Below are 22,051 nucleotides of genomic sequence, written 5' to 3'. Positions count from 1 at the left end.
CTAAGTAAAATAAGCCAGTCAGTGAAAAACAAATATCATGTCATCTCACTTATAAGAGGAATCTAATGAACAAAATAAACTAATAAGCAAAATAGAACCAGAGGCATAGAATCATTAAATAGACTGACAGTGAGAAGAGGGGAGGAGGAAGGTAGGGGCTGTTTGAAAGAGGGGAAAGGTATTAGTCAATAAACATGTATGAAGGACCCATGAACATGGACAACAGTGTGGGGATTGACTATGGAAGTGGGGGGTGGGCTGAGCAGAGGAGGGCAAGGGGGGAAAATTGGGACAACTGTAACAGCATAAATAATAAATAAGTGAATTTCATGGTATATGAATTATATCTTAAATGAAGTTTTAAATGAAGTTCTTTAAATTATCCTGCAGATAGTATTGTAATGTAAAGCCCTGACAAGGTCATTGTAGGAGCCAATAAATATAAAATGGATCAGGAAAATATTTAAAGGGAAAGTTAATATAGTTGAAGTGGCAAAATAATAGTATAACCATATAAGTGATTTGGAAAAGTCACTTTTCCAAATAAAAAATGAAGCTGAAAAAAAATCCATGATTAATGAAAAAGTATTTTAGGTAAAGAACAAGTTTAGATGAGAGCACAGGAAAAATAAACTAATTCCTTATTTTATAATTTTTTCCTTATTTCATTACAACCCTGAATCACAGCACTTCAGAGGCATTTCTAGGGCACAGGAAGTTTGTAAGAATAACATTATTATGATCCCATTTTATTTGCAACTCAAAGAGATGCCCAGCTTTACACAGTAACTTAATGATAAAGCCAAGAAATTTCATTAGAGCTTTTCTCCTAATGTTTTACCTGCTAGCTACTTTCATGTTGAAAATATCAACTATATCAACTTTAAAGTAACATTATAAAGCCATATTTGTATTCATTGACCTAATCTCACCAAGAATTACTGTTAAATATAAAAGCCAATGTTTATTCCAGCTTGCATTCTTTCACGAAACTGTCTAAAAACTTTCTGGTTGGATGAGAATATTCCATTTTTGGCTTCCTAGGAATTAAAATTTTAAGTTAAATTAAAATTTTCCTTAATCAAAGTTAAAGAATAATAACTCCTACATAAACAACCAAGCCACAATGAATGAATGAACTTTTACCACAGAATTGTGAAGAACCAAGATCCTTAATACAGCATTGTCTCACATTAAACACAAGATGCAGACAATGATAACATCTCCTTGGAGATTTATGGGAAGGACATTTTGCAAGAGCACTTTATGCAAATACCAGGACTTGTTGCAAATACAAACAAGGGTCAGCATCCTCGTAATCTCTGCCGTTGTGGGCTCAAAAATCATAAGAAATATTTGTATAATGCTTTTCACATGTTAATTTTACTGAACACAACAACCCATGAGAGTAAAGACAAGGAATTAATATATTATTAACCATTTTACATCTCAGGAAGCGGACGTTCAGAATAGGGAAGTGATTTGCCCAAAGCCACCAGGCTCATCAGCGACAAAGCTGGATGGGACTCAAAGCTGGGTCTTTTAATACCAGATTCTATCTTCTTCCCACCGCAATCTCTACTTCTCCAAGTAAACTATGTTAGAGGCAGGCTCAGGCATTCTACAAGAAGAAACAATGAGAAGGAAAGTAGCGAGGAACTAGAAAGGGACGATGACAGGGGAAGGAGGTATTTTATTAGGAAGTAAGTCTGACCACACTCAATCGTCCCAAGCGTCTCTTAAGTGGTAACAGTGCCACAAGTTACTCTGCTGTAAATTAATCCTATATCCATAGGTCTACAACCACTCTTACTGAGAATCACGTTGGAGACTTAAATGTCTAAAATAAAAATCTAGAGATTTTTCTCCTCCGAGGTTCTGACAGCTGAACCTAGCCCCTCCCACAAAAGCCCTTGGGAGCCGAAGAAACAGCAAAGTGTGGGAGAATGAAGGGAAGAGAGTTTCGGTTAAGAGGGTGAGTAAGGTTGGGCTAAGGAGATGGGGAGCCTGCGGTGGAGCTGTGGTTGGGGGATGTGGGTTTTGTGGCTGAACTTGAAGGTTGGGTAGGAAACCAGGATCAGGGCTGACTGTCACGGTGGAGTTTACAGGTCCAGGAGGGATTAGGGGAGCTGAGGACTTTGTAAGGCTAGAGAAAGACCAAGCGGGGTGCGAGGCTGAGCGATCTGCGGGGCGCGAGGTTGCGGGCGAGGCCCCTCTCTAACGTCTGGGATTGGATGCTCCGGTAAGTCCTGCCTCCCGGGACCCCTCTCCCCTTAAGCCCCGCCCACGACACCGGGCGCGCGCCCGGGAAGCCGGGAGAGGGACCGGGCTGGAGAAGGAGGGAGGGAAGAGAGGAGAGGCTCATGCACGCGCCTCACTCGCTGCGGGTGCGCGAGCAGCGCGTTCCCGCCGCCCGCGTCGCCATCTTTTCCCCCTCCGTCTGTCTGTCTGCCGTTGGCTTTGTCCGACTGCAGCGCCGCCCCTCGGCTCAGCGCCATCGGCTCGGCCCGCAGCCGTCCTCCGTCTGCCGGGGCCCAGTCCCGGAGAGCCCCGGCCTGGCCGGTCCAAGCTGCAGCCCGGGGCCCATTGTCCGGCGGTCCGTCTGTCCGGAGGCGGGGCCCAGGGACCCGGAGCGCCGCGGAGCGCCTAGGCGCCGGGTAAAAAGACCCCCGACTACTTCCCTCCGGGGCCAGGCTGAGGATGCAGGGGCTCCTCAAACCCCTCTCTGGGTTACTGGCTGTAGGTCTTTTGTCTGTCCGTGTCTGGGGAGGGGGCTGGGGGCTCGCTCTTGGCCTGGGGGACAGCCCAGGCTCCGACCCACCCCCTGCCCAGGTTCCCCGAGACGAGGCGGGACCCAGCTAGCTCCCCGCCGGCCGTTCCTCTTTCCCCATTTGGCGCGGGAGGGGCGTCCCCGCAGCCGCCCTCCCCGCGTGGGCCCAGGTCCGGCTTGGCGGAGAACAGCCGGGCCGGCCCCGGCGTCTGACAGGCTGGGGGGGAGGGGGAGGGGGAGGATGGGCGTGGGAGTGCAGACCGGGGTATCAGTCCCGCGTCGCCGTCTCGCAGCGAGGCTTCTAAATTTAGATTTTGGAGGAGACTGCTGTCTGAGGGTTTGTCTGAGCCGCCTCGTAAGACCACTGGCTTATTGGCTTTCACCTGATAATTCCTGGGAATCTACCTGGTTCCTGCTGGAAGAAGCCAAAGGGACCATCTCGACTGATCGTACACATGCTCCAGACCAAACAGAACAGAAGTGGGAACGGGGTGAACAGCGAGGCGACTACGTGACCGGCTTTCTTGTCCGCTCCTTTTTGGCAGATACCGATTGCTGGGATTTGGGCGAGTTTACTTTCCTCCGTGGGAACCGTACCAGAGCTGGAGGTGGGAGTGCACCCTCTTTTCTTAAAGCTTCGATTTCATCCGTTTTTCCTTGCTAAAGTCTATGGTGTGTCCTGGAAGCTGCAACCTAACACTTGTGGGAGAGCAGGGACAGTGTTAAGGGGAAACGTTCCCTCCACCCCACCCCCGCCCCCGCCAAGGACTCACCCTCTTTCTAAAGACAGACAAAGCTGCTTTCCTTTTTAAATACAACCCCTTGTAGAGTTGAATCTCACTGCTTCCCTTTCTCTCACTGCTTCCCATCCCGGTTTTCTTCGAGATGGTGATGTTGAGGGAACTATCCATTTGCATTTTTGTGTGGGTTTTAGATTCGGGCTTGGGAGCTGAGGCAGTGTTAAAGGTAAAACTGTGTAAGTGCCATATAGGGCAATATGTCCTATGGATTTTATTAGCTTTGAATGACTCCAAAACAGTTGTCTAACCCCTGAGATCTTGTGTGTGGTCAAGAATGTACTTTCAGTGCTATTTATTTATGTTCAAGAGTCCTCTACCCTACAGGCTTTCTTTTTTCAGGGAGGGAGAGTATTTGCAGAATTTTCCCTTAATCCCTCAGGTGTGAGTTTCCACTGGGTACCATCTGGTCAGTTCCCCCTTTGGCCACTAGGAGGATTGTGCGATGCAGTGGACACTGCCAATTTAAATATGCAGATGCCCATCTGTTTCCGACTTGTAGCTTTAGTATTGAACTGTTGCCTTACCAAGGTGATCTGAATAGAGCCTGTCTCAAATTATTTGGCCTTCCTTCAGAAGGATCTTTATTACCTTTATCTCACAGTTTCAATTTCTAATCCTCATGGAGAGGAAATTTAAAGATTAGTTAAGATTTCATATTTTCCTTATACAATAGAGAAGTGTAGCTATGCAGATTTTAGACAAATGAAAGACAACCTGCATTATATTCAGCTTTCCGCTTTGTGATTCCACAGACTTACAGGAAAAGTGTGTTTTACTCAATGTGTAATATTCATTCACTGCTTTCTTTAATAACTACTTGATTAGAAAGAAATGATCTACACAAAACTTAGAATAGAGAACACATATCATTAGCATGAGCACTAAGCATACTGCCTTCTAAATAGTTAAAATTGATTTTTATGTATATTTGGAGTTTTTTTTTTTTTAATTAAAGGTCTGAAAAAGAACTGTGTTTGATATGCAGATATGATAGAAGACTGCCTGAAAGCTGCTTCCTTTGCCACTTCCTGTGGAGGCCTGTCTTTGCCATTTGCGGTTTCTTTCTTCTTTTGGTAAGGGGAGGCAGGATCTGATTACAGGTCTGAGGTCCTTTCTAGCTACATAGATGAGTTAGTTGGCATAACAGGAGGTGAGTCTTCACTAACTGAAGTGCAAAGTATAGCTAGTAGTAGCCTCTCATAATGCTTCTTAAAGCAATAAACTACAATGTTATATTTGCTCATTCAGTGTGAATACAATTTGAGAAGGTAGGAACTGAAAGAAAACTTAAGGGGCGATCAGATCCCTATTTTTGTCTTTGGTAGGAAAAAGACTATCTCTTTTTAATCTGTGTCTATTTATTAATTTTATCTTTCAAAGAAATTTTCACAGCTTTCAATACTAATTCATTTCTGACTCTCTAACAACACTTATTGCTGGGAAGGTCTTCTAACTAACCAGGACACTCCAGGCTTAAGTATCTGTTCCCTCCTAATTCAGGGAAGCAGGTGCATGTCTCAGCAGCACTTCTCATCTGGGGAGCTTTTCTATTTCTCCCACTGATTCCTTTGCTATGTAGAGGCTTGATTGAGAGGAGGCACTAAAGTTATTAACTTTGACAACTACTCTAGAGCATGTGAGCAGGGCCAGGGTGATGTTTCACATTGGGGTGCTGAATTAGTACTCAACAATGTGGATGGCATCTGGCTTTTCCGGTGAGAGACTGTCTTCAACATTGGAAGTCTGATTTGCTTTAGTGCCCTGTCATCCACAGTGCCCAGCACTGTGCCTGCCTCACTAGAAAGGGGCTCTGTTTCCTGTGTCATTTGGAGATGTTCCCTTCCTCAGGGATGTGATGCCTTTGTCATCTCCAGGTGAGATCACTTCAAATTCATGAAAAACACCTGGAGACTCCCATTGGTGTAAATTGCAGGGCTTGACTTCCAGTGGGCATGTGAGCTGCTACCCTCTTTAGCTTTTTTTGCTTCCTTTTACAATCATAGGGGCTTATTCCTTCGAGCTCACAATACTACTAACGCTGGTTGCCTGGGTTTTTTGCATCCTTTTTTATCCTGTGATCTTGATCACAATCACTGAACAGTATTCTGGATTCCACAGACGGATTTGGAGTGGTATTCTCTAAATTCTCTGAAGGAGTCCCCTCTTAAACTTCTTGGGTCTTTGATGTGCTAGAGATGCCTTTCTTTCCTTCCTTCCTTTTCTTTCTTTCTTTCTTTCTTTCTTTCTTTCTTTCTTTCTTTCTTTCTTTCTTTCTTTCTTTCAATTATTTATAACTGGTGAGCTTTATGTGCTTAAGAACTATTTTTAAAAATCTTTTTATCTATTAATTTGTATATCTGGGCAAAATGACATGTGCTAACAATATCCTTTTTATTATAGGTCAGTACCCTGCAAGGAGGTAGTAAGATATCCAGTTGTGAAACTGGGAAAGGCCAGAGCTCTTGGATCAGGAAAACATGTCCCGTCGGAAACAGACAAATCCAAATAAAGTTCACTGTGAGTACTGAGTCTTTGTCTTCTGGAATCTGGGAATATTGAGGGTTGGAATAGAAGAGTAATCCGAATTTTAGGTTAGAGGCTCATACTAATTTGTGAAGAAAAAAACATTAAAGGTGTTGAACATGATGGATTTAAAGTGTGTTTGGTTGCTGGAGAAGGTGTTAGAAACTGTCTTGGGAATAGGTGCATTCGATTCATCCTTAGTATTCATATTAACAAACATTTATAGGATATCGACTCTGTGAAAAGCCTTGTGCTAGATGCCTGGGCTGTAAAATAACATAAAGATATATAAGACTAGAATATAGTCACAGATAAATGTGTGTGTATGTATGTGTGTGTATATGTATATACACATACAATGTAATATGTATATGATTGTATGTGCTAAGTGCCAAATAGTGATGATACAGAGTGTGAGTACTACAGAAATTAAGAGGAGGGAGAGAACTTCATAGACTGAGGGAGCAAGGGAATGCTTGATGGAAGAGACCGTGGACCATGAACTTGAACTGGGTCTTAAAAGATAGAAAGTGGATTTTTACAAAAGAGGAAGGGAGAGGTAAAATCAGGTAGGGAAAAAGATAATGAGCAAAGATACAAGAGGGGACACATGTGATATGTTTAGGGGACAAGGAGACTCTGGGTGAAACAGAAGTTTCATGTGTCCAGAAATCATAGGGCATGTGGTTGGAGATGTTTAACTTACATTGTAGAGGTCTAAAGGCCAGGCAAAGTTCAAACTTCTTTCTCTAGATATAAGGAGCCACTGACAGTTTTTAAGGAGCCACTGACAGTTTTTAAGCAAGGAGAGTGGAATGACATTTAGAATGCAGTTTTTTGGGATGGATCACATTAGGGAGAGACTGGTAACAGGAAGACCAGGTATGCACTATTGCCTTGCATTATTTCTCAGCAGTTTTGGATGAATATCTTATTTTGGTATTGGATTATAAACTTCAAGAGGGCAGAGACCATGTCTCATGTATATTTCCTGCTATCCCTCTCAACTTCTAACACTGCTCATAGAGAGTGTTCCAGTACCTTAAAGTACCTTATAAAATTAATATTACTATATCTATGTAGATTTGGAATAATTAATCAGTTTCCTATGACTTGGGGAGATGAACATCCCCACCCAAATGTTTATAAAAGAGACAAATAGCTCCCTATTATGGAGGAATGACCAAATAAAGTATAGCAACATTTGAAGAGAATTCAGTGGTATAACATATGAAAGATTTTTTTAAAGGGGGGAAAAAAATATCCTACATTTGAGAGGATAGACAAGGAGTTAAGAGAAGAGCATCAAAATTTCTTTAAAAACATACTGTGTGACAAGCATTGTGTACCTTATCTTATTCAATAATTTCAAGAGTAGGAGGAAAAACAGTAGGAGCTGAAGAATTAAGAGGACTTCAGCATCTTATAGACAATGAAATTAGGGTAGCAAGCCTCCATATACAATGAATTCTTTGTGTCCTGAAAAAATGATGTAAGACAGAACAAGTTGGATGCTCCTACGAGTGTACTCTAGGTGGGTGTGGAAGGTTGCTTAATATGAAGGTGTGTGAATTGAGGTTTTAGAAATTGCTGCTAAACGGTAACACTTAGTAGGCCTGAATGTGAGGATTGATAAGAAAGAAAATGAAATAGTCTAGCATAGGTAATCCAACACAGTAGTTTAGGAGGATTGTCTTCTCTCTGGTTGAAAGTGAGTATTGATTGATAAAAGACACTGATGTGACCCCTAAGAAGGCAGGGCAGGAAAAGTACTCTTTTTTTTTTTTTTTAAAGAATTTATTTATTTATTTTGAGAGAGAGAGGAAGTGAGGGAAAAAGAGAAGGAGAGAAATATCAATGTGTGGTTGCCTCTTGCATTCCCACAACTGGGGGCCTGGCCCACAACCCAGGCATGTGCCCTGACTGGGAATCGAACTGGCGACCCTTGGGTTCACAGGCCGGAACTCAGTCCACTGAGCCACACCAGCCAGGGCAGGAAAGGTACTCTTAATAGAAATGTTGGGTTCATGAATAAGGCAATCATAGGATTTGAGCATTTACCTATATAAACCTTCTGTTCAGAGAGACTGGTTAGATTTAAAGAAAGGTGATGGGTAGATGATGGTGGCATGGTTGTGGTAAGGCCAGGGGAGCCAGTAAAGGCTTGTGTGGTATATGCCTTGTCCGTGCAACATATACCCTACTTTGCCGTGTGTAACGTGCACCCACATTTTAATACTAATTCCCATGTATAATGCACATCCTTATTTTTCCCTCAGAAATTTGGGCAAAAAATTGCGCATTATACACAGCAAAATATGGGTATCCATCAGCTGCATCTCCTCCCACTATAATCAGTCAAACCAGGATGAGCTGGTATTAGTGTTGGACAAACAGGTGGACAACCAGGCCACAGAGAAAGAGAGAATATCACACATCCACAGCTGCAGAAATGCAGTTTCCAGAGCCAGGGAACATTGTGTTGTGGTGGAGTGGGTGGGATTTTGTAGCCTCTGTTGCAGTGACATGAAGAGAGCTGTGAACAGAAATGTTCAGCTGCAACTAAAAAGCAGACCCAAGGGAGAGGCTGTTTTCAGTGATGTATTTGGGCAGGGCTTCTTAGGTGATGTACTGAGCTTGACCAAAGAAGAAAAGACAGTGAGATTTACTGGTCTCTAAGGACCATCTATTTATTTACTATTTGGAGACTGAAGCTGATCCTACCTTTTTTTTTTTTTTTAAGATTTTATTTATTTTTAGAGAGATGGGAAGGGAAGGAGAAAGAAAGAGAGAGAAACCTCAATGTGTCAGAGAAAAATCATCAATTGGTTGCCTCTCGCATGCCTCCGGCTGGGGCCTTGGCCTGCAACCCAGGCATGTGCCATGACCAGGAATCGAACTGAGGACATTTCGGTTCGCAGGCCAGTACTCAATCCACTGAGCCACACCAGCCAGGGCCCTATCTTATTTGAAGGGGCATCTTCTCATTGCCCATGACAATAATGTTAAGTAGAAATTGGTAATTTCAGTCTTCTGACCACTTGTGTCTCTTATCCCCTTGCAGTGAAAACAAACCAATGAAATGTATTGAATTTTATGCTGCTTGTCTATTTAAAGTAAATGGAATGGACTCAAGGTCTGGGAGGCAGGAAAATCTACAGAAACTCTGCTCCAATAGCAAAGCCAGTCGGCACCGAGCAGAGTAATGGCTGAGCTTTATTAGATAGATCTGCCTTCTGGGAAGAAGAAGATTATGTGGCCTGAAGCTCAAAGGCTGTCTAAAAGAATATATTACGACCCCCCACTGCTGTGGCATGGCAGCATTCATCTGATCCACTTTAGAGGCCAAAGGGCAGGCTGCTCTGACATTTACTTGGCTTTCCTCAGGACTGTCTGTATCTCAGAAATATCCAGGCAGATTCTTGTGTTTTACCCAGTTCATTAATAGACTTGTTGAAAGCTTTTGGAATAAAAGCCCAGAATTGTTAGTCACAGATAAACTGCTAATGGGCTAAAATCTGTTAGACCTTCTCTCCATTCTTCCTCATCTCACCCCTTCTGAGTGTAAGTTCTTGTCAGCTGTTTCTAGACAGGTTGAAAATAGAGTGCCTTGAACACTCCCATTTCGTGTGTTTATACCAAGCAAACCACTAAGAAGAGGAAGACTTTTTCTTAAGAGTTTCTGTTTTCTGATTGCAATGTACATATTAAAAACTTTCAGCTAAAATTAAAAGCTTTTCAGCTTTTACAGAGAAGTAGGGAAAAAAAAGCCTTTGTAGTCCCTTCTCTTCTAAAAAGTACAACTTGTTTTATCTTCATTCATTCTGTTAGCTTCCCTGTGAGGTAAATGGTTATGTTCCCACCATGTGATAGCACTATGGGTTACAGAGATTGTCAGTCAGATATGGAATCCTAAGTTCCTCTCTTCCAATACTAGCTTATTTTTTATGAATTTCACATCTGCTCTGTTAGAATATATTTCAGCTGCTATACTTAATTTCTTTCAGCTGAAACTGCGTTTCTGGGGCAGGCAAAGTAGGTTTACGCTTGTATGTGAAACACAGTTTATTCTTGTGTTATTATTTATTAAATATTGTATTATTTTCAATACAAATAACTGTACAACTCCTTTTGCCCACACCTATATTTAACTGCACTAAGGACTCAAGAAAGAGAATTTTCAAATCTTTGTCTTTTCAATAGCTTTCATTTCAGGCTTCTCTTCTGCAAACTTGCTTGCATGGCCTTGTTTTTATCTAGTCTGAAAAACCTTAGCCAATCAAACAGTATCTTGATTTCATACTAAAATAAGGAGAGGTGACACCTTGCTTTTTACTGTGGGAGCTTAGATGACTCGTCTTCAACTATTAATAGACAAATACCCATGTTAAAGAAGATGGTTGCCCTACATCAATATCTAGAGATTAGAGGATTTTTTTAACCTACTCCAACAGTCTCAAGATAGAAGGAAATAATAATTCTATGTTATACAAGCAGGCAATTGTATAACACTTCTTTAATCACTAGTATCTCTATGAATCACATTATATTTAATTATGACATACTTTTAGCAAGTATCACTATCTTCTTGTGAAAGGAAAATTCTGGACAGCCAGATTTTAGGGATTAGGTAAATAATGACTACTGGGAGATCATTCACATATCTTTTCCTATGAGGTCTGCCAAAATCATGTCTTTTTTTTAATGGTTTTTATATAGTTTGCTCTGGTTGATGTTTAAAATAGGAGTGGCCCTGAGGAATAAAGTTTACCTTAGCCTTTTTTCTCAAGTCAGGGACAGAATAAAATATAAAAGCACAGCTTTTCTCTCCAAACTGCCGAAAAGTAATGACAGAATTAATTTATCCCGACTGTCCTAGGTGAGATTGCCTAGGTGAGCAAAAAGTCCTGGATAGGGAAGTTGTATGGAACAGACTCTTCTCTGTTCTGTGAGGGTCTAAATATTTAAGTAAAATATTTAGACAAAACTAAAATTTAAGCTCCAGTTGATAGAGACCAAACTGAATTACTAGCTGATGTTGAAAGATACATATTCTTTTAGATACCCTTTTACTAATCCAGTGGGTGGTTCCTTCATTAGAAGCGGTGGGGAAGCATACGAGGTCTGTCTGGAAAAAATCCAGCCATTTTTTTAATGAGAACAGTTTGTGCAACGTTGATGTAACCTGGAGAGTGGACTGGAGTGTGCATGAATGAACAATGACGGCTTCACTGTACTAAGTCCTTGGGGGCTGTAGATGCTGTTGAGTGAGCATGTGTACTGTGTGGCTGTTGCATTCAAATGACTGAGCAATTAGAGGAACAAATCTACATTAAATTTTGCATTAAGCTTGAACATTCCTCCGTGGAAACTATTCAGATGATTCAGAAGTCCACCGTTATGAGCAACTGGTGATTGGCAGCTTCATCAGACAATGCACCTGCTCATGCATCATGTCTTATGCAGAGTTTTTCTGGCAAAACATCAAATCATCTATGTGACTCAGCCCCCCTGCAGTCCAGATTTAGTTCCTCACGACTTCTGGCTTTTCCAAAAGCTAAAATCACCTTTGAAAGGGAAGAGATTTCAGACCCATCGATGAGATACAGGAAAATACGATGGGGCAGCTGATGGCTATTGGGAGAACTGTGTGAAGTCCCAAGGTGCATACTTTGAAGGGGACTGAGGCATCATTGTCCTGTGTACAATGTTTCTTGTATCTTCTTCAATAAATGTCTCTATTTTCCATATTACATGGGTGGATACTTTCCGAACAGACCTCGTATATTTTTAATATGCTATAAACCTAGCTGGTTTCTGGCTTGGTGTCTTTAGATATGAGCACTATCACTGATAAGAATGATCTGCCCCTTGATTATTAATTATAAGCTGGTACATAACTTGTTCCTTAGTGCCATATATGCCCATAGTCACCAGATCTGAAAACATGCATCTACCCAGAAGAATTCAGTGACTATTTTAGTTGGCATGGTCTTGTGGTTACAGTGGAACCAACATGGAAAAATTACATATTTTACCTCTGCAAAGAAAGAAGACATAATAACACAGAATTCATAGTTTGCCTTCTCTAGCAGTAATTTATATCAAGTGTGTCATCTTGGATATTATGAAAATGGACTTAAAGCAGCTTATTTTTCCTTTACTTGAGGGCTGTGTAGTTGCAGTAACTTGAACTCTAACCACCTCTACTCCCACTCACAGTATCAATGCAGCCATACTATTAATTCCTCTAACCCAGGCATGATACTACCACATGATATCAGAACCATCAAAATGATGGTTCCTTTTGTCATATACTGGCCCTAAAAATATTATTTTCATATTTGACTTGTGTTTATCAGTTTCCCATGATATGAAGGTAGCAGTAACACTAAAATCAGAGCCATTCTTCTCACAGAGACAGCATTTGTTTTCAGCAAAACCACACTGATAAACTGGCTAACCTTCTGCTTACATCTCTACTACAAGGCAGCTTAAAAATATGGGTATTAGAGTTGGCCAGACCTGGGTTTGAATACTTAGTTCCACCATAGACCTTAGTATTCCCTTAAGTAAAATTTGGGTAGTAATACCTACTACATAAAATTTTACAGAGAATTAAGGTAAGGTAACAACTATAAAGCACAAAACATAGAGTCTGGAGCTAGGAAGTGCCAAATTACTAGCTATTATTAGTGCTCAGCACTTTACATATAGTAGACACTCAAAGAATTTTTGCTGAATGAATGCCTAAGTAATCCCATGAAGCCTTATTCACATCAATTCTTTCACTGCCTAAGGACTAGCAGTTCAGATCAACTAACCTGTTCATTTCTCCTACATCATTGTCTCCTGCCTTGGAACCTGAGCCTGTTTACTTCCCTTTCTCTCCTCAGTAAGAAAGCGCTGTTGGTCTATTGCCAAACATTTCACTAGGGCTTTTTATTATTCTCTCATGGTGGCTGGAGAATGGGGACTGTAGTTTCCACTCTGACTGAGATAATGGAAACCTCAAGAAATCCAATTCTCTTTTCTCCTTATGCCTGGCCTCTTGGAAATAAAACAGCACTTAAATATTAACTCTTCAGTAGCCACACAGATCCCAGGCAGAGTTCATTAAAAAAACAAAACAAAAACACACATTGGATCATTGGACTAGGGACACTAATGGCAAGTTTCAGGAAGTGTGTTCCTCAGCAGAAATGGGTTCATATATTACCTGTCCTCCTTTTAATCCATTACTCAACTAGTTGTGGATTTGCTTATGGCTAATCCTGATAGACATCAGAACAGGAGTCAAGGGAGAACTTCCAGAGTTGTTTTAGGAGAGTGGATGAAAGACAGGATTCGATACTGCTGTCTAGATGGATTACTTGAAGTGCTGCTTCAGTAGTCAGAGACAGACACTGACCGGCATAATGCGAGTACGATAAGATGCATAGATTGTGCCCAGATTTGTTGCCCTATCTTTATCCTCTCCCTTTGCTTCTTCTTGCCGCTGTCTCCCCAATTCTGATGGAAGGTTGTAAATGGAATTGAGATTCTGAAGCTAAATTTGTAAAGTAGCAATTGATCACCTTTTGTAAACGAGTCAAGATTAGGAGGATTTAATGGAAGCAAATGAGGCTTTCTGGAGCATCTGGCTTACTGCCCAGGAAGAGCAGCTGCACCCAAACAGTTGTAGGCAACAAGCTGACTTGGAGATGAATGACTCCACCACAGGGTACCTGCCTGTCTCCCACCTTTGAATGGTCTGACTTTCCAACCAGCTTGCCTGGGGATGTGCTGCCCAGCTGGTGGCCTGACTATTTTTCCTTGTGACCACCAGGGGATCAAGTATTTGCTGGGCTAGAAGAGCAAGCCCGCCAGGCGATGATGAAAACTGATTTTCCTGGAGACCTTGGCAGTCAGCGACAAGCTATCCAACAACTAAGAGATCAGGACTCCAGTAGCAGTGAGTTCTGCACCTTCTGGTAATGACTCAGGGCAATGGGAGAGGAATTATCAGAGTGTGTGTGCTCTGGGGATTGTGCATGGGGTTGGGAGGAAGACATGAAGAAGGAGATTTGTGGATCCTCAGTGTTCCCAAAAGTGTCCTAAGGTGTATGGGCATATGCTCATCCAGGGAGAGAACAGGCTTGGCATCTAGTTGTTTTTTGACTCATGGACTGCTGGACTTGGCACAGTGCCACATACAGAGAGGTTTGTGGTAATTGTGACAGACGGGGCATAGGAGTCATCAGCGCCCAAGCAGCCCCTGAGTTAGGCCAAAGGAAAATTTTTTAAATCCCTGTCTCCTTGGATATATTTACTCAGAATTAATGAAATGTAAGAGTGGCATTAATGAAACTTTTGCTTGAGGGCCTAGTTTATATGTTATTTAAGAGACGTTGTGTACTAATGAGATTTTGCATCATATCAAATGCTGACACCAAGTCTTCCCTTCCCGCATCAAGTCCTAACCACAGGCGATCCCTGCGGTTAAGAGATGAAAAGACAGTGGCCGGTTCCCGGTTGAGCCTTGTGGATCATCTGTCCGTGACCTGGCTGAACAAATACACTTTGAGATGTGTTATTTTCTGTGATGATTTCCATACTTTACTAATCTCATCCAATACTGGTTGTTATTAGTGTCAATTCAGAGAGGCATTTCAGATTGTCCTCCACATGTGGGGTTGAGGAAGAACAAAGAGGGAGAGAGTTCTGCAACCTTCTAGGAGCTACAGTTTCCACTCAAACTAATAACTTAGCAACAAAAAAATAATAATAATTTAGGAATTACTCAGGTAGAGAAAAATGAACCCAAATATTTGTACAAAACCTGTGGGAGCCACCAGTTTGAGTCACAGGTAGGAATGGCAGTATCTATAAAAGTCTGATTGATTTCCACTCTGGCACAGATGCATCATCCCTCTGGGTAGCATACTTATTCCTTTTTAAATCTTTCTAGTAGAGACATATATTTGGATTTTTGATAAATTACAAAAATGTGTTTGATACAATGTTGTCTTAGACTGAGTTTACAAGTATTCCAGATAAGCTGGTAAGAAAATGTGGTATGATTTAACCTGTGCCAATCCTTCATTACTGAAAAGGATTCAGACTAAAGCTTTGGGCTGGGGAGTAAGGCATGCATACCATACCAAATCCAGCCAAGTGGGGTATCTAACAGAGAGATGCTACTAAATACTAACAGATGATTTAGTTAGATTTTCTTAGGAAGAAAGGGAATATAACCAGTTTTGCCCAGATACTGGTGTACTTAGAAATTGTGCAAGGGATAGAAGAGAAAAGACAAAAACATTATTAGCTAGGAAAGTTGAGTCTCGCTGCTGATGCAGAGACTGGTGAAAATCTACCCTATCTTGCTCACAGTCAGACCTAGGGCTCCAGGGTGTAGGTGGCCTTGGGATGGGGCTGGAGTCTGAGAGCTTCCCTGGCTTGGCTTCCTCTTGTGATCTCTAAGGCACTAGCCCTCTTTTTTTCCTTTCAGAAAGTACTCCCTTTGTTATTGTGGGTTTCTCTTAAAAAAAAAAAAAAATCATTTTCCCTTCTTTATAAGTAATGGGGTAGAAAGTCAGCTCCCACAAATCTTGAAGTTCCCCTGGCCACAGGCAGACCTCCCCTCAGCTACATTCTGCCCTAAAACTAAAACACTCAATTCTTACTTTAGCCACAATAAATTATATTTCATTCTAAAGTAAAGAATAACCTGTTCCTTCTATGTAATGCATTCAGCCTTCCATCAGATAATCCAAAGAACCGACAGAAACAATGGATTTATTTAGCCTAGAATGCTGAGTTACTAGCAGAGTAATAAGAACACAGTGAGTCAAATACCACTGCAAAGTGCCTGAGGTTGTTTGCTGTCTAATTTTTCCACTGTACTGAACAGCCCTTTCCCTATAAAGTGACATCATTTTAAGCTAATTTACTACTGTCTTCCTTATCGATTACAAGGAAGAAAAACTTGTTGGTGTTTCTTTAAGTGTGTCTTGGGGATTTTTTGGAGAAGATAGATCAGTGGGACTCAGAATAGAATAGCACACATGACATCATGGCGAAATTGTGCAGGGGGTTTCGGAGAAAAGTCAGTCAAGTCAGAAGTGTTGGTAAATCGGAGGTGGTGTGTTGTGGGAACGAGCATGGTGTGAGGTGCATGGGAGGTGTGATTTGAAGTATAAGATATTTGGGGACCATGTGTAAGAAGTTACGATGATGATGATGATGGTGTACAGGGCCCAATAACCATTTCCCAATGCAGTTTTGCCTCAGATTTTCTCGTTAGTGTGTATATGGCGTTATAAAAAACAACTGTAGCTGGCTTCCGCTTAACATGATTTGAACCCAACTGAGCACTGATACAAACTATATCATAGAAGACCTGAAAATGTTTTCCATTATGGCTGCAAACTCTAGGGTGGAAAGCAACTCAAGATGTATTCATGCAAAAATCAGAACAAGTGACCAGTTTGTGTGTTCCAGGTGACAGTGAAGGTGATGAAGAGGAGACCACACAAGATGAAGTCTCTTCCCACACATCAGAGGAAGATGGAGGGGTGGTCAAAGTGGAAAAAGAGTTAGAGAATGCAGAACAGCCTGTTGGTGGGAACGAAGTGGTAGAGCATGAGGCAAGTGACAGATGGCTCCCGAGTCCAGGAACCCCCTTCCCTGTCCGCTCGGCCCTGATGCCTCTCGTCCCCATATTTGGCCTCTTGCCTCGGACAGCCTCCTGGGCCTTCATATGAAGCCTCTCCTCCTTCATAGCACCAGTCACCCAAGCCTCAGACACACAATTCTTAACACACCCAGCTTTCCTTTCCACCCGCATATCACTACATCATGTCTAGCTCTCCTTTCTGAAGCTCCCCGCTTTTTTCCAGACAGAATATCCACCTTTGCAAAACTATTAGCTGACTTCCTGAGGCGTGCGCTTGAGTATGCTTGCAAATTTAAGTCAAAGTGTTGCCTCACTAAATTGTTTCCTGAAGATTCCTGCAAGAAGCATGGCAGGAGGGAACCTAATCCTCTCTCTACAGAGTTTAGGTTGAGGGTAAAAATAGCCTAGCTCTCTCTGGGGCAGTCCTGTGCCCTCATGGCAGGAAGCCATGGAGAAAATGAAGATGGGTCCAAATTTAATTCCCTTCCACCTATGAGTTTTTACTTTGGTCCATATGGAAACCTAAGATGAATATGGTGATATCAGGTTGTGTTTTTTATAGTGGGATACCCTGTAAAAAGAAGTAGAGGCAAGGGAAGAGACTGGTCAACAGTCTTAATGAATTGCCTACTGATTGAATTGCAGGTCACGGAGAATTTGAATTCTGACCCCTTACTTGGACTCTGCCAGTGTCCCCTCTGCCAGCTAGACTGTGGGAGTCGGGAGCAGCTGATTGCTCACGTATACCAGGTATGACGTGGGGAGCTGTGTGCTCTGGAACTCGAGTGCCAGCAGCTTGTCTGGCTTTTCCTCCAGCTCCTAAAGGGACCTTGGGTTGTTGCTGTCATTAAGAGTGCACTCCAGTCTTTAGAACATTTTGGAGAATAAGTGCAATATGTTGGGTAAATATTTTCTGGGGTTCCCAGACAGACATACTATGAAAATTAAGTACCATTTTTTAAAAAATTACTTAATGCCTATTTTAAATAGTGGAATAAAAACTAATATCTGTTAACAATGAGGGCTTTGTTTTAAAGAATAAAAAATGAGTTACATAAATGTTTCTGAAATACTGGAGAAAGTTAGTGTAAATTAGGGGATCAGGATAAGACAGACTTGTGGTTTTTCTACCCTGATCTAGTCACAGAACCCCTGTGCCCAGTGAAGCAGTGTTGAAAAGACATCAGCACACATGCCCCCCTGGGTTGTAGCATCAAGAGAGAGAGTTTATGAGGAGAACTCATTTCTTCAAAAGACTCTTTTTAAAAGACTGAAGGAAAGGCAGGACACTTCAATAGCTTTTGGATACCAGTCTTCTTCGTTAGCTTCTAGCCTGGCCTTTATTGCTCCCTTCCCATGGCCTTGTACCTGCACAATGTGAGGCAGGCAGGCAGAGAGAAATTATCATGAGCATGAATTCCTCTCAGACTCTGAGGACAGCCCTGGAGCTCCATTGTTCCTCAGTTCAGCCACATGTCCCAGAATGTAGTCGGAAGTCAAACTAATGAAACGTGAGCAATGGTCTGAATGGTCTGGTCCTTCTGAAAGCCCATTAACACGAGACACTTTTAATTTTCCGGGTGCTAAACAGGGAGAATAGTTGCAAGGCCCTTGTTTTCTGAGACTAAGGAAAGGAGGGGCTATTTCCCAGAAAGTAGTTCCTAAGTGGGTATAGATTGTCCCGGAGGAGACATGAGTTGACAGATTAAAGTTCTGTTTTGCAGCACACTGCAGCAGTTGTGAGCGCCAAGAGCTATATGTGTCCTGTCTGTGGCCGGGCCCTTAGCTCCCCTGGGTCATTGGGTCGCCACCTCCTAATCCACTCGGAGGACCAGCGGTCTAACTGTGCTGTGTGTGGAGCCCGTTTCACCAGCCATGCCACGTTCAACAGGTTAGCTGGGCACCTAACCCTCTTGTGTTGGGAGCAAACTATTGGGTCTGGGTTCTGCTTTCCCAAGTAAAGTAAAGACTACTTTACTTTACTTTACTTTCAAAGTAAAGACTAGAGATAGGCAATGCAAAGGCAACTCATTCTTCACTCTTTGGAAATACAAATAATGAGGCCAGTAAAGATGCCCATTGCATTATCTATCCCCAAAGGAAAATTAATTCCCATTTCTTTTCCCTACCAGAGTAATATTTTCATCTAGAAAGAGATGTAGGGAAGTCTAAGAACATTCACGACAAAGCATGGAGAAAGAGGTTAAGCGTGCTGAGAGGACCCTAATGCGAGGACATAGTCCCTGCTGTGTCCCAGGAAGACTGGCACAGGGCGATTGTGTCCCAGTCCGGTGTGCTAGTGTATGGTGCAGAGCTGGCCAGGGCAGGAGGAGGTTGGGCCAGTGGACTGCGCCTGCCCTGAAGGCAGGCTGCCCCCTTCCACAGTAGGAATGCCCTGCACAGCTCTGACCAAACACCACCATTCGGGCTTGAATGAAAAGGTCTCATTGTAATGGCTTGTCTGGTTTCTGGTGGCTTGCTGTGGCAGTTGGTTCAGTCTCTAACTCCAGGTGGGCTTTAAAATGTGCTGTACATACTAGTCCAAAGAGCAGGGGTGGAGAAAAGTAAGTGGCCTCCCAAGCACTCAAACTGACTATTAGTGGTGAATTTGGAGCAACTGGTCTAGTAGGATAAGAGTAAGTCAGAATTAAATACCTAAGCCTTGCTAGAAGGTGACACTAACCATCCACAATTTTTGCTTTCCAGTGAAAAACTTCCTGAAGTACTTAACATGGAATCCCTACCCCCAGCCCACAGTGAGGGTCCCTCTAGTGCCGAGGGAAAGGACATTGCCTTTAGTCCTCCAGTGTACCCTGCCGGAATTCTGCTTGTGTGCAACAACTGTGCTGCCTACCGTAAGCTGCTGGAAGCCCAGACCCCCAGTGTCCGCAAGTGGGCCCTCCGTCGACAAAATGAGCCTTTGGAAGTACGACTGCAGCGACTGGAACGAGAGCGCACGGCCAAGAAGAGCCGGCGCGACAATGAGACCCCCGAGGAGCGGGAGGTAAGGCGCATGAGGGACCGCGAGGCCAAGCGCCTGCAGCGCATGCAGGAGACAGATGAGCAGCGGGCACGCCGGCTGCAGCGGGATCGCGAGGCCATGAGGCTCAAGCGGGCCAATGAAACCCCGGAGAAGCGGCAGGCCCGGCTCATCCGGGAGCGTGAGGCCAAGCGGCTCAAGAGGAGGCTGGAGAAAATGGACATGATGTTGCGAGCTCAGTTTGGCCAGGACCCTTCTGCCATGGCAGCCTTAGCAGCTGAAATGAACTTCTTCCAGCTACCTGTGAGTGGGGTGGAGTTGGACAGCCAACTCCTGGGCAAGATGGCCTTTGAGGAGCAGAACAGCAGCTCTCTGCACTGAACCACAAACACCTTCCTGCCTGCCCTCCCACTCACCCAAGCCCCAGGATCAGTGCTGCAACCACCCACAGGGCCATGTCCTTGCTGCCGGAGGGGCCCAGGTTTGTTGCAGGTGGACCTGCACCCTTTGCATGTCGGAGCAGGATGAGGAGGTCAGGAGGAACCCAGCTAAGGGCTGGACCAGGGAGCAGGCACTCCAGAGAACTGGACTCCCCAGCCCACTGCTGCAGGGCATGTTGTAGGACTGTGGGGCCCCAGGGCGGCCCACGCAGTTGTGAGAGCAAATAAATTAATTTTATCATTATTGGCCCTTTCCTGCTTTTCTCTCAGTTTCCTTCTAGCAAATGAAGTGATCTGAGAGAGACCTTGGTGGAAGGTGTCAGGCAGTGACTTCTGGCAGTTGTCCTTTTCTGAGGGAGGGTGCTCCTCAACTGAGGCTCTCCAAGCAAAGATCCCTAGGTATTTGGGCCTTTAAAAGTTGATGAGACGTAACTATGACATCAAAGAACCGATGCTGACTTTGTGAGGGTCCATTCTCACAACGCTAATGAATGTAATTCACAGTCCCAAGGGCTAGAAAAACCTAGCCTACCTTTTCCAAACTCAGTAGATGCCTTTCCTTATAACTGGCATTTTCTTTTAAGTTGTTTCATACTACTTTATTTAGGGGGGTTCCATTTTCACTCCTCAATTCACTTTGTGCATTTCTCACGTTTCTTCACTTATTAACACATCTAATTCTGAAGGGTTACTCAGTGTCGTCTTGATCAGCCAACCACCTTCACACAAGATTTGTTGACAAGTCCTGGATTTTCTGCAAGTGCTTCATTAATTTCAGTTACTTCTCCTGTTAGAGGAGAATTGAGTTCACTAGCAGCTTTCACACTTCCCAAAGCAACTTGTTTGTTCCATTTTTGTCCCAATTTCAGGCAGACTACAGTAAACATTCTCAAAATTCCCTGTGCAAAATTGCTGATTCCCACTATTCCGATATCACTTTCTGTTGTTACCCATTCACATTTCTCCGTGAACATGTGTACAGAGAACAGATTGGGCCCAGTGCACAGCACTGGCCTCAGGCCCCAGGGCCACAGCAGGCAGAACGCAGAGTGCAGGTGGGAGGGGGTTATTGTGGCAAAACTCTGGCCACCCCCTCAGTGGGGGACAAAACTGGCATCTTCTAAAAAGGATATGCTATTTAGGTGCTGGCTACTTTTCCCAGCAAAATTCAATTTACCGAATTTTTAAAATTCTATCCCAGAAAGCAGACAGCTGCACTTAGGAATATGTTCATAGAAATAGCTACAATATTAAGGTCCACAGAACCAAGGAACTCATGTTTGAGAGAAGAGGTAATTCATCTTCTTACTTACTTCCCAGAGCCAAAGTAGGATAATCCAGAGTTAAGGTGATATGAGAGATCAAGTCAATAGTGGTGAAGGCTAGTGCGAAATGACTACTCTGACAGTTTGTATGGCTGCCAAACTGTGGAGGAGACAAGGGCTGAGGTCATTTCCAAAAAGCTTCTGTGATGGCACAGAACAAGCACAGAACTTTCCTTAGCCTGCACCAAAGGTTGTGTACAGTTTAGATAATTATAGATCTTGAGGTCCAGGAGGAAGTGGCCTAGTTAAGTTGTAGCCAGAAAAATAACTATGCCAGAAATGTGGACCTCTTCCAATATCATAACAAGGAAACTTGGGCTCTTCTCTGACCTTTATTGGTTCAAGGTTATTTAATAGTGTTACCTGATCCCCATCCCCAACCACCAAACAAGGGTTAATTTCTTCCAGGGAGGCTGAAATATTTCTGTTCTGAAAAATACAAAAATTTCACTAAGCTTATTATGAACTACTGGACATTTAAAAGAAAGTAATTAAATCAAATGCCTTTCTCTCACAGAGCTCCTTACTGAAGGCTTACCCGGGATCTTTTAAA

General features: G+C 43.0%; 1 protein-coding gene across 2 annotated transcripts; it reads left to right on the top strand.

The window, feature by feature from the left end:
• The first annotated feature begins 2,452 nt into the window (after positions 1-2,452).
• On the top strand, positions 2,453-20,380 carry ZNF821 (zinc finger protein 821). 2 transcript variants are annotated; one of them, XM_054579229.1, is made up of 9 exons: positions 2,453-2,657; positions 3,316-3,378; positions 4,556-4,643; positions 5,971-6,087; positions 13,922-14,047; positions 16,579-16,724; positions 17,399-17,503; positions 18,478-18,644; positions 19,460-20,380. In XM_054579229.1, the coding sequence occupies exons 4-9, from the start codon at positions 6,048-6,050 to the stop codon at positions 20,112-20,114; spliced, it is 1,239 nt and encodes a 412-aa protein (XP_054435204.1). In that variant the 5' UTR covers positions 2,453-2,657; positions 3,316-3,378; positions 4,556-4,643; positions 5,971-6,047; the 3' UTR covers positions 20,115-20,380. The 2 variants fall into 2 exon arrangements, with proteins under 2 accessions (XP_054435204.1, XP_054435205.1); XM_054579230.1 differs by lacking the exon at positions 4,556-4,643.
• Positions 20,381-22,051: the final 1,671 nt, after the last annotated feature.

This window comes from Pteronotus mesoamericanus, unplaced genomic scaffold (assembly GCF_021234165.1).
Source record: "Pteronotus mesoamericanus isolate MK-2021 breed Mesoamerican mustached bat unplaced genomic scaffold, CSHL_Meso_final contig_52, whole genome shotgun sequence".
Taxonomy (NCBI): Eukaryota; Metazoa; Chordata; class Mammalia; order Chiroptera; family Mormoopidae; genus Pteronotus; species Pteronotus mesoamericanus.
This window is presented reverse-complemented; position numbering and strand designations above follow the sequence as displayed.

Bases quoted from the DNA above. Each gene is read 5' to 3' on its own strand.
- ZNF821 (XM_054579230.1), top strand. From the start codon at position 6,048: ATGTCCCGTCGGAAACAGACAAATCCAAATAAAGTTCACT. The intron at 14,048-16,578 runs GTGAGTTCTGCA...TGTGTGTTCCAG, and splicing joins AGATCAGGACTCCAGTAGCA to GTGACAGTGAAGGTGATGAA. The intron at 16,725-17,398 runs GCAAGTGACAGA...ATTGAATTGCAG, and splicing joins ACGAAGTGGTAGAGCATGAG to GTCACGGAGAATTTGAATTC.